This window comes from Staurois parvus, unplaced genomic scaffold (assembly GCF_062004578.1).
Source record: "Staurois parvus isolate SC_StPar_1 unplaced genomic scaffold, SC_StPar_1.0 ptg000303l, whole genome shotgun sequence".
Taxonomy (NCBI): Eukaryota; Metazoa; Chordata; class Amphibia; order Anura; family Ranidae; genus Staurois; species Staurois parvus.
Window position 1 is genome coordinate 4,344,519 of NW_028318099.1, and position 23,413 is coordinate 4,367,931.

The following is a 23,413-nucleotide window of genomic DNA, read 5'->3' on the forward strand; positions in this document are numbered from 1 at the left end:
CCCCATTATATGTTGTGTGTTCCTACTCATTTACTTATTTAACTCTAGTTACTTCTACAGAGCAGGTTTATACACAAGACTCTAAAGGCAGCTTGAAATCGTTCTGAATAGCTTACAATGTGCAATTATGGGACAGACTGAGGAATATGCTTTTCTTTTTATGTTATGCTATGTGAAAGGTAACAAATATAAAGTAGAAGTTATCCCAATTTGGCTGCAAAATGCGCCAAGAATTTTTACAAAGAGGAGGATTTGAGCAAAAAGCCAAGAGAGATATACGGACAGGCTCAAAGCTGTTATTACTACTAAAAATGCATCCACTAAATGCTACCTTGAAGGGGGTGTATACTTCTGCAACCAGTCATTCTTTGTTTTTCTCATTGTGTTTAAATTAGTCTGCAGATGTCTGTTTTTACATTGACAGAGTCTGGCAATCAATGTAAAAAATTATTAATAAAAAAACCCCCCAAAAAACTAAAAATAGGCGTGATTTAAAGTTCTATAACAATAAAGCCTGAAGTAGGAGGTGAATGCTTTTTATAGGATAATAGATATTAAGGCTGTGTTATGGCTTTTAGCCACATTTAAAAGGTAAGGTCCCAGATACAGCCCATTTGTGTTGTATCCTATTATATACAATCACACAGGACACCATTAGCATATACAGTTGGGTCCATACATATTTGGACACAGACACAATTTTAGTTTTTTCTTCAGGTATTTACCAAAACATATTCAAGATATAGTAATATAATGGATTTGGGCTAAAGTGCACACTCCCAGGTTTAATTTGAGGGTATGTACATCCAAATTGGAGGAAGGGTTTAGGAATTACAGCTCTTAGGAGTAGCCATCCCCCCTTTTTCAAGGGACCATAAAATAATTGGACATTTGAATATAATCATAAATAAAATGTTCATTTTTAATATTCTGTTGAGAATCCTTTATTGGCAATGACTGCCTGAAGTCTGGAACCCATGGACATTACCAAAGACTGGGTTTCCCTCTTTCTGATGCTTTGCCAGGCTCTAACTGCAGCAGTCTTCAGTTGTTCTTTGTTTGTCTTTCTGCCTTTAGTTTTGCTTTCAGCAAGTGAAATGCATTCTCAATTGGGTTGAGATCAGATGATTGACTCTGCCATTGCAGAATATTCCACTTCTTTTCCTTCTAAAGCTCCTGCGTTGCTTTCGCAGTGTGTTTTGAATCATTGTCCATCTGTACTGTGAAGTGTCTGAGAATGTGCACTTTCAGCCCATATCCATTATATAACTATAGCATGAATAGGTTTTGGTAAATACCTGAAAAAAAACTAAAATTGTGCCCGTGTCCAAATATATATGGACCTAACTGTATCTTCATCAGACTTTCAATTGTGAGTTCTGCACGCATTCTCTTAATGCCTATTATTTATAATGCAGATCATCATTTTCAATCACTATTTCGAAAAAAAAAAAAAAAAAAACAATAACTGTAGAACTGTGGGTTTCTGGTTTTTTTTTTAAATTTCAGTGAAATCATAGAAATTATCTAGAAATTTTAATTGTCCTTCAGTGTTCTTTTTAAACATGCAGTCTATCATAACATTATTCTTACAGCCTAAAATACAGATAAAATATCAAATAAATAGGATATGATTAGAAAAACATAACACGGTTCTTGTGCAAACAAAGTCAGGTGGTGGAGAACATTTTACCGTATGTACATGACTGCTTGCAGGTACTCTTTTTAACCATTTGTCATGTACATGGACAAATAGAGTTATCAGCCCACTTTATCACCGCCAGCCCTTGAGCTGCATTGTTAGGTTGCTATGACTGTTATATAATACCTCTTATAATAGAAACAACTTACCTTGGCTGGAAATCAGCAGCTGCTCTCATAGATACATGAGGACTGTGCTCATGAGACATCATTCCTTTTGTAGTCCAAATTTCAGGAAGGCATTGACTTATAGTCTCAATTTCCTGCATAAAAAAAAAAATTCCAGTTAAGGCAAGGACAGATACACAGTAGGGTAAGTGGAGAGAGATAAATGTCACGTGAGCAGCTTTTAAAATGAAATATGATAAAAAAAGAAAAGGATTAAAAAAAAAAAAGTTAAAACATACACATATACAGAAAACTGCACAAATGACAATTTAGAAACTGAAAGAACACCATCTGAACTATCAATGGCTAACAAAAAGAAAGCTTTGCTATCTTTAATAAAAAGGAAAAAAATACACAAACAAGTTTGTACAGACAGAATATGACACCAGACCACTGGCATTCAAAATCAGCAGAACGCTGTGTGTGTGCTATACCAGTGTACAGGGGTTTAACAATCAGTCTTGAGTCAGGTGTTGTTCCAGACCTCTCTCTAAACAGACCTGCCTCAGCTTTACCACAAATAGCTAGATTCTGAAATTATACAGTCCTATCTAGAATTTTAAAAATGCTTAGCTAAGTTTCAACTATTATCATTTAATTATGTCTCTTTATATTTCTGTGTACATAAAAATTAAATATGGCAATGTAAAATTGGATGGTAAAAAACAGAAGACTTGATCATCTTTTATGTCCACTTTGTTGACATGATGTTTTTCCCTCATATTTAGGTCTACTGTTGCAGGTCGGGGTACTCCCCCCCCCCCCCCCCCCATACATAAAGTAAGCTTGATTGTAACAACAATCGGTTTTGCCAATCTGAGAAATTCATAATATTTATAATTTTTATTTAGGAGATGGCTCTAAATTAAAAACTTATCTATGCAAATTGCACATTATGGCTCCACACCTACTGTCATCAAGAGAAGGTGTCCACTAAGCTCCTGTCACTCACTGAATACTGCCAAGACACCAGGTCTCATCATTAGTACTTAGGCCTGGTTCAAATTGCATGACAATGGAAATCACATTATTCTCTATGGTACCCATTCATTCAATGCAGCACAGCATGGCACATTTTTGGAAAAGGGTCCAATGCTACTTTGCTGCAGTCGATGATGATTTTAGCTCCATTTCAATGGAATTGTACAAATTTTATGATTTTGGCCCCACAGATTTCAATAGAAACGCACAAAGAAAAATGTATGTACATTGCCATTGTTTTGTGTTAGCTGTTAAGAGCTGGCACCAGCCAGTGTCCTAACAACCAGTGACTCACTCCCAGTGACAGCAGAATGTAAAAGGAGCCCATCATTAAAAATAAAATAATTAAAAAAACGGTGTCAGTCCATACTCCCCTTATCTGAGCATGCAGCCTGACAGGCCAGGAAAGGGGGGGGTGCACTCTCGCCACACAGTAATTAAAAACATTAGGCCCCTGCAAATTCCACACTATATCCTCATCTGAGCATACAGCTAAGCAGGCCAGGAAAGGGGGGATGAACATGTGCTTTCTCCCTCCTGAACCATACCAGGCCACATGCCTTCAACATGGGGGGGGGGGGGTACTTTCAAAGCACCTTGCCCCCCATGTATATGAGGACAAGGGCCTCTTCCCCACAACCCTGGCCTGGTGGTTGTGGGAGTCTGCAAGCGAGGGCTTATCAGGGGACATTTTAAAAAGGTTTTTTAATAAATGGTGCAAATTTTTCTAGGGCACATTCTTTTTTGTGAAGAGTAGGGGTAAACATGAGGGGGTCATATCTGAGCCCCCCTCCTTATTGTTAAAGAGGAATTCCAGATTCCAAGCCCCCATCATGTTAATTTACCCCCCCAATGTTAAATTATCCCCCATGTTGAGGGCATGTGGCCATGTATGGTTCCAGGAAAGGAGGGAGTGGGGGTGCATGCATATAAGCAGGGGGTCCTTTTCAAGACCCTGTTGGCAGGACAAAAAAAAGTCTATTTTTCATACAGAGGCTAGGTCTTTTAGACAGTCAATGGCAGCTCTATGTCCAAGCAATGGAAAACAATTTCCTTGGAATGCATGGGTGCGGGGCACAAGGAAGGTAAAACAGTCTTCCCTTAAGGTATAAGGCTTACACCACCTTGAGGGGAAAGAAGGGGTTTTAGACCTAAGACGGATTTATCCTTGTGAAGGATTAGGTTGGGCTCCTTACAAGAAAAGGCCACCAACTATGACACACTTCTCACTAATAGGATGGCCACCAAGAAGGCCACTTTTCAGGGGGAAAAAATTACCCAAGGGGATTTTCCTAATGGTTTAAAAAGGCAACTTTTGCAGGGCAGAGAGGACCAGATTGCTATACCAAATAAACACAGGGTGCTGTATAGGGGGTTTAATCTGTGAGAAATATGGAATAAAGGTTTTTTGTTTTACAGAGTGCAGCCAAAGGTGTTTAGAATAGGATGGACGAGGCTGAAACCTGTTGCTTAAGAGTACTTAAAGCTACATTTCTGTCAATTCCCAACTGCAAAGCCAGAATCGGAAATACCAAGTAGTTTCTGGAGTTGAAATGCCTGTGTTCACATCAGGTGAAAAAAAAACTCCAACTACGGTAATAAGAGTCAGATATACCTCTGTGCTTCAAGACCTGGGCTTCAACAGCCATGTCTTTAAAGCCAGTGACCAAGAAGCAGAATGATACAGGAGGGGGGGGGCTTAGGACAGCAGGTCTGGCCTTTTTGTGAGAAGCCAGGGATCATGGCCTAGAAGTATTTCTGTTTATCAAGCTCTTCTGGGATAGTTTGGTGCAATGAGAATCACCAATTTGTTTGGATGATTAGGATGCCAATGTTAGAGGTTAACTGGTCTCAGGCCACAAATTAAGGTAACTTGTTGTTGAACCTGGAGGCCAGGATATCCACATTTGGGATCTCCCATTTCTGATATAGGAGATTAAAGATGTCCATTTTCCTTTGTCCAGGCTATAGTAACTGAGGATAATGACTTCCAATTGTCCACACCTGGAAAGTAAAGTGCAGCAGAGAATGCTGGGCAGTTTTTTTCCATACAAGTGATGATCAGACTCCTTTCTTCAAGGCTGACTCCTGGTTTCTGGTGTACCTTACATGTTTTGTTCTTTGTACTCATAGTAGGGCCAGTAAAACAATACTGCACATTTAGTTTTTTAACCTACCTAAACACACTAACATTGCACAGACTAAGGGCTCTCAGCCCTCTGAGACGCGATCCAAGGGATTGCTGGAAAACGTTTCACAGGGCAATTGGCAGGCAGCGATCTATCACCTCCTTGTTACCCTGGTTTGACCTAAAAATGGCTAAACCACTGTAACCACGTGCATTGCACTCGGTTACGGTATGGTCCTATTAACTTTAATGGGTCACATTCTGCATCGGCAATGCCCACCAAATGTGCCTGGGGGTTTATTTTCACTGCAGCCACAAAGCATTGCGTCATATGTTCAGCCCTGTGTGGTTTCATTTCTTTGTTTATGTGGCTAGTGAGGGGATAGTAAAACTGCAGCTCAACCACCGGCCACATAGCTGAACAAGCCCTTAATATAAGACCTTGTTTTTTTCCCCATCCATATTACAGACACCTTCTTACATTTCCTTTAAAACTTTTTTTGGTATGAAGGACTACACTGACTTTGCATCCAAGCATTAACCACCTTTGATTTATCCGTCTAAAAAGCTTACATTATCAAATGCATTTAAAAGAATAGCAAGGCTTCACCTTGAAACCAGGTATATACACAAAGACATACACAAATCATGTACAGTGGGGATCGAAAGTTTGGGCACCCCAGCTAAAAATGTGTATTAATGTGCATAAAGAAGCCAAGGAAAGATGGAACAATCTCCAAAAGGCATCAAATTACAGATTAGACATTCTTATAATATGTCAACAAAAGTTAGATTTTATTTCCATCATTTACACTTTCAAAATAACAGAAAACAAAAAAAATGGAGTCTGCAAAAGTTTGGGCACCCTGCAGAGCTAATATCTTGTACTGCCCCCTTTGGCAAGTATCACAGCTTGTAAACGCTTTTTGTAGCCAGCCAAGAGTCTTTCAATTCTTGTTTGAGGTATCTTTGCCCATTCTTCCTTACAAAAGTCTTCCAGTTCTTTGAGATTTCGGGGCTGTCTGTCACGCACTGCTCTTTTAAGGTCTATCCATAGATTTTCAATTATGTTGAGGTCAGGAGATTGTGAAGGCCATGGCAAAACCTTCAGTTTACGCCTCTTGATGTAATCCCCCGTGGATTTCGAGGTGTGTTTAGGATCATTATCCATTTGTAGAAGCCATCCTCTCTTTAACTTCAGCTTTTTCACAGATGGCATCAAGTTACCATCCAAAATTTGCTGAAATTTTATTGAATCCATTTTTCCTTCTACTCGTGAGATGTTCCCTGTGCCACTGGCTGCAACACAACCCCAAAGCATGATTGATCCAACCCCATGCTTAACAGTTGGACAGGGGTTCTTTTCATTAAATTCTGTGCCCCTTCTTCTCCAAACGTACCTTTGCTCATTCCGGCCAAAAAGTTCAATTTTAACCTCATCGGTCCACAGAACTTGTTTCCAAAATGCATCAGGCTTGTCTAAATGTTCATTTGCAAAGTTCAAACGATGATTTTTGTGGTGAGGACGTAGAAGAGGTTTTCTTCTGATGACTCTTCCATGAAGACCATATTTGTACAAGTATCTCTTTATAGTTGAATAGTGTACCACAACTCCAGTGTCTGCCAGATATTTCTGGAGGGATCGTGCAGTCAAACGTGGGTTTTGAATTGTTTTTCTCACAATCCTGCGAGCTGTTCTGTCTGATATTTTTCTTGGTCTTCCAGATCTTGCTTTAACCTCCACTGTTACTGATGACTGCCATTTCTTAATTACATTCCGAACAGAGGATATTGACATCTGAAAACGCTTTGCTATCTTCTTATAGCCTTCTCCAGCTTTGTGAGCGTCAACTATTTTCAGTTTCAGTTTTCTAGACAACTGCTTAGAAGAACCCATGGTGCTGATTGTTGGGGCAAGGTCAGATGAGTCTGGGCATTTAAAACCTTTGAGATTGACATAACCTGGTCTTCCCAGACGATGATTGAGAACAATCCATGACACTGGCAGGTCTCAGCTTTGCAAAGGGGGCAGTGCATGCTATAAATTCTGCAGGGTGCCCAAACTTTTGCAGACGCCATTTTTTTGTTTTCTGTTATTTTGAAAGTGTAAATGAGGGAAATAAAAACTAACTTTTGTTGACATATTATAAGAATGTCTAATCTGTAATTTGACGCCTTTTGGAGATTTTTCCATCTTTCCTTGGTTTCTTTATGCACATTAATACAAATTTTTAGCTGGGGTGCCCAAACTTTCGATCCCCACTGTAAATCTTCAACTCTGCCTCAATCACTTTCCCATCACCAAATCATTCTGGGGAGTATTTACCCTATAAGGTCATAACCCATGCATTTCTATTGCAGGAGTCTCTCCCAAAGGAGCTTGTTTAACAGGATGGCTTTCTCTTTTCTCACAGAGTGGTATATGGGCTTGCTTGCTCACAGCAATCCTAACTTCTGTGTACCTTGGAGATTCCTCCATCCCAGGATCCTTATCAGAGCCTCTCCCCTTTAGCCCTTTTGAGGATGGATTCCCATATCAGGTTATCTACATTTTGTTAGCCCCCAAAAATAAATATTTAGCTCCCTACATTAAGATCTAAAAGGGAATATACGCTGGTTTGGCTTTAATCCTGATTGTATAAAAAAAAAAAAAAAAAAAAAAAAAGATTATAGTAAGATCCATAATTCCATTAACATGCATATTATTCTTGACATTTAGCGTTTGAACTGTGACACATTTACCACTGCTATTATCAGTATTTATTGTAAATATAGGGAGCCCAAAAACAACTAAAATTCAAGAAAAATTAATTAGACTGCTGCAACCTTCCTCCTATCTGGACATCAGATGTGACAAATTTATAAAAAAAACATAATAAAATGCGCTGGCCTCTGTTCCCCAGATGACACTTGTACAAAGAGACACTGGTGGGGTCACACGTGTGATGTTATTCCGCATATTGGGGGAGACTCAGATGGTGCTTGTCTGCTGTGTTACATACTATTTGTAACCACGCCTTTTTAAAGTGCAATTTTATTTAATTAAATGTTGCTGCTTAAAATGCTACACTAAGTTGGAATCCTTTGTATTTTAAAATCCTTCTTTGGAGTAAGCTCATTTGGGAGAGGAGTGTTTTGCCATTTTTGGGACCGGAGTGTATGTGGCTGTAAGGAGTAAGGAGCCTATTAACTCTTTGTGGTGGAGTAGCTTTGTGTCACAATCTCTTCCTTGGTAATGTTACTCACTTATGAATTTCACACAAGAGCTGAGCAGTGTGGTGGATTATATATTTGCACTGGTTTTGGACTTTCTTTAGCCATGAACTTTTCATCCGATTTTTTAATATTTATTTACTGAATTTTCACATATATGATATTTATTTACTTACAGATTTATATTTATTTAGCACTGTATTGTAAAAGTACTCATGAATTGATTATTTATATGGATTAATTGTGAGCAGTATTAATATTTATTTAAAGGGACAGCACACTTTATGTTTTTAGAAACATAGGGAGCCATTGTAAAAAAAAAAAAAAATAATACCAGTGAACAAGAAAGAGCCTCGCTGTTGAGGCATCAACAGCGAGGCTCTTTCTTTCCATACATCAGCATCAGAGGTTGGTCATCAGCTCTGAGGAAAGGGATACGTCCCCGAAACGTGTCAGACATTTGACCGCACTGACAGTGAGAACACCTTGCCTGCCGTTGTGGCCATTGTCATTTTTCTATGCTTTTTAGATACATGCTTCGTCTGTGAGTATGTTTTTATTATTTCATTCCTACAATAAACCTTGGATAATGCACTAGGTGTGTGCGCCACCTGTTTTCTCTCTATCTTGTTCCCATTTATAGCCTGACAACTATGTGCTACAGGGAATAGATCAGACCATAAACAAAAATGAGTGCTTCCAACTTTGGAAGACATCATTTTTATTTACACATATTTAACTGACTGATTTTCTCACTTTTCAATGAGTGAAGGTGATGGTAACCAACAGTGTGCCTCTTCACTTTCAAACCTTCAAATTTCAAGATAATCAATGGCAGGTTTTTTCTTGCCCATTGTCATAGGGAAGACATCCAAGGGGACTATTAGATATACAATAAATGCCTTACTGCCACAGCTTACAGAGAGACATCTCTACATGAGAAAAATCTGAAATGGATTTCTATTATGCTTTTGCTTCTCTGAGGTAAGACTGCAGTCAGGTCTCTCTGCTCATTACCCAAAAATGTACATAAACGTTTGTGTAGCGAACAGTTTTTTTAGTTTTGTAGAAAGTAGGGAAGGATTAGAATCCTTATTTAGACAGTAACACCCTCTGTTCCTCAAAGGACTCCAAGAATCCTATTTTCTCTATCGTCAATTGAGAGCCACGGGAATCCTTAGACTCTGTCAGGATATCCAAAATCAGTCCAACAGACGGGTGGACAACAGGGCAACAAAGGCTAACAGGCCCACGAAAACTGAAAAATGGGGACTCAAAAAGCTGCCTGAAAGAAAACACCTGAAGCGGTCATCAAATTTAGACCTGAATATCCACCTAAAACCTAGAAAACAAATATAAAAGAATGGGTGGTAGTTTTGCAAACTGGGAAAACGGCAAAATGCCCCCAAAAAAAAAATAAATAAAACAAACACTCACAGCTCTCTGCCTCCTGCAGATTCCTTTGCCGCACCTCCTAAGCAAAATGAAAGGGATAGAAGTGTCACGATGCTAACTAAAGACAATGAATATGAATATACAAACAAAAACATGACTAATAGTCACTAATAGATGATGAAAAATAAATAATAAATCTAATTCTTCAAAAAATCCAAATGAGTGAATATATCTTCCTGCTGGTGATTGCACCCAAATTTCCAGTGCTGTAAATCTTCAATAAACGTAAATCACCACAATGAACATAGAATTCCAGGTGGACTCTCATCTTCTCACATGGACCTCTATGTGAACACAGGTTATAAAAGCATCTCCCCTATTAGTGGGGGTAACACATACAGTTGTGACCAAAATTATTCAACCCCCAATGCTGTAAAGGGGTTTAGGGACTATAGTGTACATTTGGAATTGTATTCAGAATCAAATCCTACAAGGACGTTGTAACTACCCAAATGCAACTAAAATGACATCAATTGTTTATGTAATACAGTAGTAAATGGTTCTTATGTGGTTTCTTCATTGCCACAATTATTCAACCCCTTAAAGACTACCACTCTGAAGAACAGAGGTTCATACAGGTGCTTTCCATCAGGTATTGAAAACACCTGTGGATGTCACCGAGCAGCAATCAAGCATAATAAGCACCAATTAGGCAGCTTTAAAATGACTGTGATACTCAGCTCCTTCTAGACATTTACTGGTGTGGTTACAAACATGGTGAAGGCAAGAGAATGGTCCAGGAAGACAAGAGAAGAGGTGATTTCTCTTCACAGGAAGGGCAATGGCTATAAGAAGATTGCAAAGATGTTAAACATACCAAGAGACACCTTAGGAAGCATCATTCGCAAATTCAAGGCAAAGGGCACTGTTGAAACGCTACCTGGTCGTGGCAGAAAGAAGATGCTGACTTCGACTGCTGTGCGCTACCTGAAGCGTAGAGTGGAGAGAAGTCCCCGTGTGACTGCTGAGGAACTGAGAAAAGATTTGTCAGATGTGGGTACAGAAGTTTCAGCCCAGACAATAAGACGCACACTGCGTAATGAAGGCCTCCGTGCCAGAACTCCCAGGCGTACCCCCTTGCTGTCTCCAAAGAATAAGAAGAGTCGACTGCAGTATGCCAAAAGCCGTGTGGACAAACCACAAAAGTTGTGGGATAGTGTTCTGTGGACTGATGAAACAAAATTAGAACTGTTTGGGCCCATGGATCAACGCTATGTTTGGAGGAGGAAGAACAAGGCCTATGATGAAAAGAACACCTTGCCTACTGTGAAGCATGGTGGAGGGTCAATCATGCTTTGGGGCTGTTTTGCTTCTGCAGGTACAGGGAAGCTTCAGCGTGTGCAAGGTACCATGAATTCTCTTCAGTACCAGGAGATATTGGATGGAAACGTGATGCAGTCCGTCACACACCTGAGGCTTGGGAGACGTTGGACCTTTCAACAGGACAATGATCCCAAGCATACCTCCAAGTCCACTAGAGCATGGTTGCAGAGGAAAGGCTGGAACATTTTGGAGTGGCCATCGCAGTCACCAGACTTAAATCCGATTGAGAACCTCTGGTGGGACTTAAAGAAAGCAGTTGCAGTGCGCAAGCCTAAGAATGTGACTGAACTGGAGGCCTTTGCCCATGAAGAATGGGCGAAGATACCCGTAGATCGCTGCAAGACACTTGTGTCAAGCTATGCTTCACGTTTAAAAGCTGTTATAACTGTAAAAGGATGCTGTACTAAGTACTAAGATTGAATGTCACTTGGGGGTTGAATAAAACTGATAATGCTGTGAGCACAGAAAAGACATTTGTGGTTATTTCATTATAACTGTTATGTTATATTTGTCTGACCTACAAGTGCCTCTTTAATGTAAATGTAAGCAAGATGACTGAATGATCAAAAGCAATGTCAAACTGGCCAAAACACTCAATTTCAGTGGGGGTTGAATAATTTTGGTCACAACTGTAGCTTGCTCCTCTGTAGGCAATCTTCCCTTTATGAATCACCGCTGAACCTTCACATATGGCACCTGATTTCAGTACAACCAGCTCTGTGGATAAAGCTCGACAACCACAAAGACCATAGTTCAGTATGCTTCTTTAAAAAGGCATATCATTTATTAAGGCATATGAACTCACATGGTAACTGTGTCAAAATACGCATTAAAACAACGGCCAAAGCAATCAAAAGCAGAGCAAAATCCTGCCTATCAGATTGGCGTTGGAACGCTGACATAACCCGACTCCTCCCCACGCGTATCGTCACGCACCATGTGACTTCATCAGGAATCCAGTACTCATTACTTGGAGACAAACCTATCCACTTTGTTGTGGAACTTGGAGGCCCTGAAACAATTCTGGATGTAGAACCACTCCCCTGGCAGCTGAGAAAGTCCATCTGCCATCAGTGTACACCTGGCCAGAGAAAAAGCAGAAGAAAAGTAACATTCTGCTGTCTTACCACGGAGAGACTTCTGATTCCTTCCTGATCGTAGGTGTATATCACTGAGGTGGTATTGTCCAACTAAATCCATATCAGATGTCCATCTATCAGGATGGTTCAATGCTGCAGGGACCACCAAATCATCCAAATTTCCACAAAGGTGATCAGAAGATGAGACTCCAACTGGCCAGCATCCATTGTGAAGATTTTCCTGAATATGGGAATGAAGAAATTCCCTGAACCACCTGACCCTCAAACGCCAAACAAATAGAATGATACTGGCTTAAAAGGAGGTTACCATCAGGCTCAGAACTCTCATTCACAGGTGAAGAGTCAAGCGACTTCTGAACTTGAAAGCTCATAGCTGAAACCACAAAATCTGAACTTTCTCTTGTGGAACATACAGGGGTTAGTCAAAAAATTGAAACACTACAGGATTTGCAGGTGTTAAAGGAACATCTTTCGCGTTGAAGGAGGAACCTAGCTAACAGGTGGGAAGCCTTACTTTCGTAATTCACTGCGTGCACTGCTAGTACTATGGAGTCATGCCAAAGTTTACTGAGTTTCAAAGAGGGCAAATTGTTGATGCTCGCATAGCTGGTGCCCAGTAATAAGAAAACAACCGCTGCAACTGTGATGAATGTCAGTTTCAGACCACTGTCCTTCTCACCAACGACATAAGACTGGTCCACCTCACACCATGCTGTCACTTACGCAACAATGACACTCTAGTCTAGACAAAGATTTTACACCTTGCAGAATCACAATCTAAGTGCCAATGGATTAATCGCTTTGGGCCTATCAACTCTTTACTATAACAGAAATGACGATGATGACAATGAATGATGATTTTTAAAATGAATGTCTGTACACACACACTGTCCCTACAGACAGGTATATTCAGAGGATCATATACAGTAGCATTCTTCAAGAAACACAGTTTGCTTTAGCACATTTTCAACACTTTTCAAAATATAGTTTAATAATGAAAACGATAAAATGGTGCAAATAAAATATTTATAAAAAACAAAAATATTACAAAGTAACAAAGAACAAGCAACAGCAAGACAAAGAGGTGAAAAAGGTATACTTGCAAAGTCCTTGGTTTTAGCAGAGTCCAATCAAGGAAGACGGTACATTGGCTCTCATATGATTTGACAGTTCTTTGGTTTGATGTTAAATGAGAGCTGTCAACTTAAGGAGTAGTCTCCTTTTTCTCTGATATCAAAGGGGTGTTGTCAGAAACCATCTGACCAATTAAGTGGCTGAGGGTGGCCATGGGGAGGTCCCGGCGTTTATGACTGTATCATGGCTCTCCCTTACATACAGATTTATATTAATACTCATATCTTCCAATATTTACCAGATGCATTCTGGAAACTGATAAGATTATTGTTCAGCATTATATTTCATCTCCAGGGATTCTAAACACAGGGCATCTCTGATAGGCCTGTCACCCAGGAGGTAACTGACTGCTATCTCACCTTCTGTATACTATAGCTTAGTCATGTATGATCTCAATTCGTTCGGTATGATATTCTCCATCAAAATATATACTTAATATTGATGTTTCTTGGTTCTGTCTGATTTTATGGATTGTGTGTAGTTTTTGAAATTTTGGAGTTGGGCAAGGGGTCTCCAAAAGGCCACCACAAGCCTGACTGCTTTATGATCCCCATTAGCCCTGGTTAATACATTTTACTGCACGCAGTGTATCCCTAATGGGTTTTATTGCCCTACAAACCATGGGTTTGAAGGATTTTGAGACAATTTTACGATGGGTCAGAGGGAAGTGTTAATCTGTAGATTTGTATGGTCAGCAGAAATTAACAGACATCCTACCAGGACTTCAATTAGCTACTTACAGCTCTTGCAAAGACCTATGTGCTGGCATCTGCTGTCCCTAAGTTGAGATAACAGGCTCTTTGAAATGTAACTAAGTTAACCTCCCTAGCGATCTGATTATGTCCATATTTCTGTGCTCAAAGCGGTACATTTTTTTTGCATGGAAATATGTATTTTTTTTATTGTAGGCCTGTAATTTTTAGGAATAACGCATTGAAATCTGTCCGAACAAGAGTCTAGTAAACATCACGGATATGTTAAAATTTAATTCAGGAAAGCATAAATTATAATCTAATAAATAATCATAAAAAATAATATAATAAATGTAATTCAATAATGTAATCAAACCAAAAACCACTGAAATTTGAAATATAGTGCCAAGTTCGCACATCAGTGATCTTAGTCGCAAAATCGTTTTCAGTGTCTGATGACGAATTTTCCCACGACTCATTATCACTCAATTCTGCAAGTGGTTCTAATTTACTATCGCTGTTCTCTAGCTGGTGTAAAACTGCTTTTGACTTAAAAAGGGACACTTTTTGGACGCCATGGACGTTTCTCAGTTTCCAGGCAGAAAGAACAGTAAAAATGTAGGCAGGGCACAGGGCAAAGCACTAGGGACAAAATGTATGTGAAATGGTTTGATACAGTAATGTTTTACTATGTTATTTTAGTGAATGTCACTTTTTGTCATTTTCAAATTTCCCGCCTTTCCGTCCCCATACGTCCCGATGTCGCAGGGGACGAAACCGCCGAAGGACATTACAGGGGACACTGCAGGAGGGACATCGCGGGAGCGCAGGACAAGGTAAGAGAAGAAGAGATCCCGGAGCAGCGCCGCATGGTAAGCCCGAGTGTAGCTCGGGGTTACCGCTTGTGGTACTGAAACTTTACCCCGAGCTGCACTCGGGAATACTGCTAGGGAGACTACGGCTATGGAGGTTCATTCCTAGCTATTTGCGGCTGTAAAGTGTAACTGTTCTACAAAACTGTCATGGCCAACCTATGAGTCTCGAACAACATGTCCATAAGACACAGCTTTTCGTGTGCCCAGTAAGTAATATCATTGCAGCAACTGCTTCCTGTGAAGACTGAGATTGAGCTCTGCAGTCACTTTTGCAGCAGTTGTTTTCTAACTCTGGATCACAATCCTGCGCAATGTCTTTTTATCTCTTTTGTTCAGTTGCCCATGTTGACAGCGCTTATGCTTATCAGATGACAGTTTCCCAGAAACTGTAAATGCCATCATAACCTTTGATACTGTACCTCCACACATGGCAAATAAATTGGCAACTTCAGTTACAGAGGCACCAGCTAAGTGAGCACCAACAATTTGCCCTCTTTGAAGCTCAGTGTGCTCTGACATGACTTCGTATTACTAGCAGCGCATACAGTGAATGACGAAAGTGAGGCTTCCTACCTGTTACCTAGGTGTCTCATCACACAACAAAAGTGTGTTACATCACTTTCACTTTTAATGCAAAACATTTGGTCACTTTCACACCTGCAAATCATGGAGTATTTCCATTGTTTTGTCTAACCCCTGTACATTCTGGTTTGAGCTGTGTCCAGGACTCAACTGAGATACGCCAATCAATGCTTTCTGAAGATTCATGATCCAGCCAAACAGCTGCAACTTCTAAACAATCAAAACCACAATGTTCAACAGAAGTCTGACAACTGTTTCCTCAACAGGATGTCACCTAAAGGTCCGATAATGTGGATACCACAGGAGCACAACAGGACTGACAGTACAGTTAACACGTTGTTGAACACGAGATGCCAAAAGCCAGAGCCGCAAACTGGTAGTGAAGAGGCCCCATAGTAAAAGGAAATAGGAATCACAAATGTGCTGGAAAAATGGGGACATGTAGGTACAGTTGTGTTCAAAATAATAGCAGTGTGTTGAAAAAAGTGAATAAAGCTCAAAATCCTTCTAATAGCTTTTATTTCCATACACATAAATGCTTTGGGAACACTACACATTCTATTCCAAATCAAAACATGAAGAAAAATATATCAAATTTGTGTTGTTCCTCTAAAAAAATTGAAGAAAAGTGAATATTAGACTGTTCAAAAAAATAGTGTATTCTTCTTTACAAACTCAAACATTCACTATATAAACTGAAAAATGTTTGAAGATTTTGCTTTCCTTTGAATCACTTAATGAATATTTAGTTGTATAAGCACTGTTTCTGAGAACTGCTGTACATCTGTGTTGCATGGAGTCAACCAACTTCTGGCACCTGTGAACAGGTATTCCAGCCCAGGATGATTGAAACTACATTCCACAGTTCTTCTCTATTTCTTGGTTTTGCCTCAGAAACTGCATTTTTGATGTCACCCCACAAGTTTTCTATTGGATTAAGATCCGGGGATTGGGCTGTCCACTCTATAAAGTCAATCTTGTTGGTCTGGAACCAAGATGTTGAACGTTTACTGGTGTGTTTGGGGTCGTTGTCTTGTTGGAACACCCATTTGAAGGGCATTTCCTCTTCAGCATAAGGCAGCATGACCTCTTCAAGTATTCTGATGTATTCAAACTGATCCATGATCCCTGGTATGCGATAAATAGGCCCAACACCGTAGTATGAGAAACATCCCCATATCATGATGCTTGCGCAACCATGCTTCACTGTCTTCACAGTGTACTGTGGCTTGAATTCAGTGTTTGGGGGTCGTCTGACAAACTGTCTCCGGCCACTAGACCCAAAAAGAACAATCTTACTTTCATCAATCCACAAAATGTTGCACCATTTCTCTTTAGGCCAGTCAATGTGCTCTTTGGCAAATTGTAACCTCCTCAGCACATGTCTTTTTTTCAACAGTGGGACTTTGCGGGGGCTTTTTGCAGATAGCTTGGCTTCACATAGGCGTCTTCTAATTGTAACAGTACTCACAGGTAACTTTAGACCTTCTTTCATCTTCCTGGAGCTGATTGTTGGCTGAGTCCTTGCCATTTTGGCTATTCTTCTATCCATTTGAATGGTAGTTTTTCACTTTCTTCCACGTCTTTCAGGTTTTGGTTGCCATTTTAATGCATTTGCGATCATTTTAGCTTAGCAGCCTATCATTTTCTGCACTTCTTTATATGTTTTCCCCTCTCCAATCAACTTTTTAATCAAGGTACGCTGTTCTTCTGAACAATGTCTGTAACGACCCAGTTTCCTCAGAATTTCAGAGAGAAATGCACTGTAACCAGCATGTACAACATTTGCTGCCTTCCTTCCATAAATAAGGGCAATAATTGCTACCTGTTTTTCAAAGAATGAATGACCTCACTAATAGAACTCCACACTATTATTTTGAACATGCCCCTTTCAATTAGTGATTCAATTACACAAAATCAGCAGCATGCATGTCATGACTGTTGGGTCTGTTGGATTTCTATTACTCTGCTACACCTGCTAGTAAATTATTTGCCATGTAGAAATATCATTTCTACCAAAAACAGTGATTAATCAGGTTAGTGATGTCTGACTGCTATTATTTTGAACACAACTGTACATTTCCTTGATGGGAAATGCAGGAAGGTTGTAGGTGAGAAACTGGAGGAGGGACAGGGAGCCAAACTCTTCCAAACAGGCTGTAGCCCTGGGATATCACATCCTGCACCCAATCATCGGAAAACAGCAGAGCTGAAGAAAGCACATAAACTCCCCTGAGGACACTAGTATAAAACTGATAGTTGAGGGCAGGGATATCCTGTGCTGGCCAATGGCTTTTTTTGCTGCCAGCTTCCATTGCTGTACAATGCAGTATAACCTGACAGTTTAAGAATTCATGTGACCCTCAATGGATGATAAAGAAATAGACACTGCATGGAGAACGGGGTGAAAACTCATTAAGGCTGAACTAATTAGAGATTCTCACAGTGCACATTAGAAGATGTAGCAAGTCAGATTGAGTCTGCCTCACTTTCTGGCTGAAGGACACCCAGCTTCATTGTTGTCCCAAGTTTGCCCCTTTCATTCACTGAATTTTAGTTCAGTCATTTTTTCAGCTTTGGCCTCTTGGACCTTTCCCTAGCCTCTCTTGGGATTTGGTGCTTATACACCTTTTGAGGCATTTGCTCTTCAAATAGTTACGATGATATAAAAGGTATGCCTCTCTTTTACACTATTAGTCAGAATTAGGCTTTAGTCACAATTTTGTATTTATTCAAATAGTAGCCCTTAATTCGTTTTTCTTGTTAATTACCAGGGATGGTGCCCATAGATCTGGGTTCACTTGATGAGGGAGCTGTTTTTAACAGCTTCATATTGGGTGATCACTAGGGTTTGTAAGTGTACTATGATTTATAGGTATATTTATTGTTATATTTTCTACGTATTAGATTGTAAGCTCGAAAGAGCAGGGCCCTCAATCCCCTCATGTTTTGCATTGTATTAGTATTGTTCTGTCACATGTTCTGTCCCCCTTTGTAATGTACAGCGCTGAGCGAACTATTGGCGCTTTCTAAATACTGTATAATAATAATAATTTGTAACATCATTCTTGCTTATTTTTTAGTTTCTACAAATTTTCATTTCCCCAGAGGAAGAAAGCAATTTAAAAATGTGCTTGTAGAAAAGAGAACTGTACCCAATATATCTTGATCATTTAATGTATATGAATTTGATATATGGCTTTTAATGTATTTTTTTATGACGGGTCTTGAATTAAATCTGTTTTATACAGATTTGTGAATATGTGGAATGCCTAAAAGTGCCATCCAGACTAGTTTTCATGTGACTGGTGTTAACACTCAGGATTTATATTGTTCAGTTCAGTCAATTGTGGAGGCTCAGTATCACATACCACAGTTACCCAGGGCAGTCTGTGTGCAAAATCCCTAAGGATGCCCACTGCTCAGACTGACATCTACCCATCTAGGCATTGTGATATTTGCACAACTCCTTCCAAAAGTCAGCCTACTACTTGCATCAGGTCTGAGTGCTTTTGAGAGCAATACTGAGGCAGGGTGCGATCACTTTTTCAAGAAGCTATGTACAGCACCCTGCTGATCCCTCCCACTAAACATGATCTGCCTAGATTGTATAGAGGAGCATAGAGACCCAGTGACGTAATCAAGTAAAGTAATGCATCTAAAAAATTACAAAGATTTTATTTTTAAAAAAAATTGAATTAGCATGTTGACAAGGAGAGCAGGGGGGCAAGGAGAGAAAATATAGGCATAATAAGTAGGGCCCAATCAGATCTATGCATATGCATGCATTTTCTGTAGCATAAGACAAATGCATTGTCATGTATCAACGCATCCTTACTTTGACATGCATTTTTAAATTAAATTTAGTGTATCTAGTGGATAGGGTTAATAGTCATGGATCATGGCTTAATAATAATTGTTCCTAACGCATAAAAACAGATGCTATATAAAAGTTGCTTTTGAATTCTTTAGCCTCCCAAAGCACTAAAACAAAGAAACATGGACATACAATGTTTTTTAAAATGTGCTGCATAGCAGCGCTAAGATGGGAACAGACCCTCTTTTTATTATGGGGAACCATGACAGAGCACACATTTGTAGAAAGACTTGATCTATCAGAAACCTAGGCATTTAAAGCACTGCCTATTGATAATGTTGGGTACCATACTTTTTTGCAATTTTTTTGGCGCATGCAGTTTTGAGACTTGACACATTTTGTATCTATTTACTCTACACTATCATCTTTTATTGTGTACAAAAAAAAAAGGGGGGGATTAAATTGCGTCTGTGTACAATACAATTCATGTATTGTATTTTCCTGAAAATATAAATTTGATAAATAGTTGTGCAAGTATTCAGAAAACATATAATGTTCTGGGGTTTTAAGTAATTTTATAGCCAAAATGTAGGAGTTTAACATGTATGCAAAAGATGAAAAAATTGCTCTAGAGGGAAACTAGTCAAAAGGGAAACCATTAAGAAAACAGATCACTGCGGCAGGGGAGGATCAATGAATATGAACAATAAACCTACCCATTCAATGCCATTTATATGACCAAATATATAGTGTTTTAGACACAGGACCCTCACTTCACTTCTAAGACAGATACAAAGAGAAGGAGTAATGCAGTTGAATATGAGGGGGATATAGGATTCTGATACGTTGCCTCACTTTTTGTAAACCACCCAATTTCCTTTTCATCAGAGTACACCTCGGGTTGATATACAGTGTATGCACAATGATTAGACAAGTCAGTATTCAGACCTTATTACTTCTATACACATCTTTAAATCATATAAAGCTGAATACTTAATGGATGCAATTATTTTTACTTGATAGTGTTTAAGGAGGAAGGGTGTGGATTAAAGTGTTTGCAGTTAGCTTCGTTTTGCAACCAAATGTATGCATTTAAGTTCAGATAGCAAATTCTGATATTCAGAGTGCTAGTGACCCACCAGTCTGCACATAAATAATATATTTTAAGAAAATAGGAGAAAATTGTTGGGGCGTTTATGTGTTCAAGGACGTGACTGGAGATGGGTGCTTAAATCAGACGTTTTGCTGGCACAAATTAAAATGAAGCTCACAATATCTAATATTGTTCCCCGCAGCTTCAATTAAAAATAGCTTTCATCTTATAGATGCATAAGCAACTTGGTAGGTGTCAGCCTCAATGCTGCTCTTTACAATACAATTCACAGCAGCTGCTGCTGAGTCATAGCTAGAGGGAACATGTAGGTTGTGATGTCATAGTCCCTGAGAGTGGCAATGTGAAAATCGCACTATTTATAAATTGGAACTAAATAGGTAAATCCCTTTTGGATTAGAAGACTGATAGTTTACAAATGTTTGAAGACGCAAATGTCTATTCATATGGGATCATATTATGCGATTGTTTTTCTCCGTGACCTTGAATTCAGGATCTCACTATCAAGGCTCAACAAGAAGCAAGTCCTCTAGCATGCTTTGCGACCCAAGAACAGCAATGTGTTCAATATGCTGATTCTTCCAGAACTGGGAGTTGGGCGCCCTTGACATCCAGAAATTTCCATTGCATCAGTTAGATGTAAAGACTCATTTCCCAGTGGCTGTACTTTTTTCCCAAACCTAGAATAGGACATTGTGCTATTTTTGCAGCTCATGTCGCACTTCTTCATACAACATAAACTCTTCCCTGTGGCATGAGTGCTCAGATAGAAAAAAACAACACAATCATAGGTACACTGGGTTGAAAGCTAGAATATAAAACTATTTAAATAGATTTTATACTGCTGAGCACCACTGGCATTAGTACATCGGTGTATTAGAGAAGTTTTTTTCAAACTGTAAACCATCTGGGTATGATATGAGAACTATGCTCACCAATAACCTAAATGGACTAAATGGACCAGTGTGTCTTCAAGGTTTCTTCAGGGGTGCCTCAGCAAAATGCTTAAAAAATGCTCAAAATTGCATACAAGTCAGCAGATTAGATTCATCTGGCTTAACCGAGAACTGGATATCGGCCGTGATTTGATACATCTATGAGCAGGCTGATTGTACCCAAGTGGATCCATCAATTGTGCCAGGAATCAAGTGATTTTCTTTCCTGCAAGCAGTGGTTGGAGGAAAGAAAATTGCATAATATATGGCTAGTTACACAAAGCCACATGCTTTCATTGTGCTCCATTACAACCTTCCAGCTGTTGGTGTCCTGACAACCAATGACATCATAAGGAGGATGTTGGGTGCCTGCACAGCACCCTTGTTTGTTTCTCCCCACCCCCCCCCCACTGTCAGTACTGGGGTCACATTAACTGAGTGAGGGAGAGAATGATTGCAATACTAGTCAGTGCCAATGTGCAAAGGTGTATTTGCTTTGGAAGACTAAAGTTGAGTTTTTTACATTTTAGAATGGAATGCCTCAGGACCGTGCATAATTATTATTATTATTATTACATCGATTTTATATAGCGCCAAAGGGTTTGCTCAGCGCTGTACAATAGAGGGGTGGACAATACATGAAACATTACAGCAACTACAAACAGCACACGAGGGGTTAGAGGACCCTACTCTTTCGAGCTTACAATCTAGGAGGGAGGGGGTAGTGGTACAGGAGGAAGTGGCTGTGGGGGATGGAGTGGTAGGAGGAATGAAGGAGAGCAGCAGTTAGGTGAGGGTGGGGTAGGCTTCCCTGAAGAGGTGGGTTTTCAGGGAGCGCCTGAAGGTGAGGAGGGAAGGTGACAGTCTGATGGATTGGGGTAGTGAGTTCCAGAGGATGGGGGAGGACCTGGAGAAGTCTTGCAGACGTGCGTGTGAGGAGGAGACCAGGGAGCAAGATAGAAGGAGGTCCTGTGAAGAGCAAAGGGTACGGGTAGGGTGGTACTTGGGAATCAGGTTGGTGAGGTAGTTAGGGGCAGTGTTGTGAATGGCTTTGTAGGTCAGAGGGAGTAGTTTGAATTTGATGCGTTGGGCGATAGGGAGCCAGTGGAGGGATAGGCAGAGGGGGGTGGCAGAGGTGGAGCGGGTAGTGAGGTGGATGAGTCTGGCCGCTGAGTTCAGGATGGTCTGAAGCGGGGAGAGCCTGCACTGGGGTAGGCCGGTGAGGAGGGAGTTGCAGTAGTCAAGGCGTGAGATAATCAGGGAGTGTACGAGTAGTTTAGTGGTGTCTGGGGTAAGGTAGGTGCGTATTTTGGCGATATTGCGGAGGTGGAGCCTGCATGTGTTTGTAAGTGATTAGACATGAGGTTGGAAGGAGAGGTTAGAGTCCAGAATGACTCCAAGGACTTTGGCTTGCGGGGCGGGTTTGATGGTGGTGATGTTAGTAGTGATGGATAGGATGGGGGGGGGCGCGGGCAGGAGGGAAGACGAGAAGCTCGGTTTTGGAGAGGTTAAGCTTGAGGAAATGGAACGACATCCAGTCTGAGATGTCGTTTAGGAGGTGAGTGATGCGGGCGGAGAATGTGGAGGTGAGGTGGGGGGTGGAGAGGTAAATTTGAGTGTCATCAGCGTAGAGGTGGTAGTTGAAGCCGTGGGAGTGTATGAGTTTGCCAAGGGAGGAGGTGTAGATGGAGAAGAGAAGGGGTCCAAGGACAGAGCCCTGGGGGACCCCAACAGAGAGGGGGAGGGAAGGGGAGGTGGCACCTTTGTAGGAAACGCTGAAGGAGCGTCGGGATAGGTAAGAGGAGAACCAGGAGAGAGCGGTGTCTCTGATGCCAAGGGAGAGTAGTTTATTAAGGAGGAGGGGGTGGTCAACTGTGTTGAAGGCCGCGGAGAGGTCCAGGAGGAGGAGGACAGAGTAGTCGCCTTTGGCTTTGGCGGTTAGCAGGTCGTTAGTGATTTTGAGGAGGGCGGTTTCGGTGGAGTGTAGGGGACGGAAGCCGGACTGTAGTGGATCAAGGAGGTTGTTGCCAGTTAGGTGGGCGCTTAGGCGGTCGTAGACTAAGCGCTCCAGGAGTTTGGAAGTGAGTGGCAGCAGGGAGATGGGTCTGAGGTTGTTTGGGTCAGAGGGGTCCAGGGAGGGCTTTTTGAGTATGGGGGTGATGTGCGCATGCTTTAGGGGGGAGGGGAATACGCCAGTA

The 23,413-nt window shown here is 40.6% G+C and overlaps 1 protein-coding gene across 6 annotated transcripts in view; it reads right to left on the reverse strand.

Annotated features, from left to right (window-relative positions):
* FAM13C (family with sequence similarity 13 member C) overlaps window positions 1-23,413 on the reverse strand; it is a 185,134-nt gene that overhangs the window by 88,598 nt on the left and 73,123 nt on the right. For all 6 annotated transcript variants that reach the window (XM_089683151.1, XM_089683152.1, XM_089683156.1 and 3 more), the window contains exon 4: window positions 1,852-1,964. In XM_089683151.1, coding sequence (XP_089539277.1) covers window positions 1,852-1,964 — 113 coding nt within the window. The remainder of the gene's footprint in view (window positions 1-1,851; window positions 1,965-23,413) is intronic.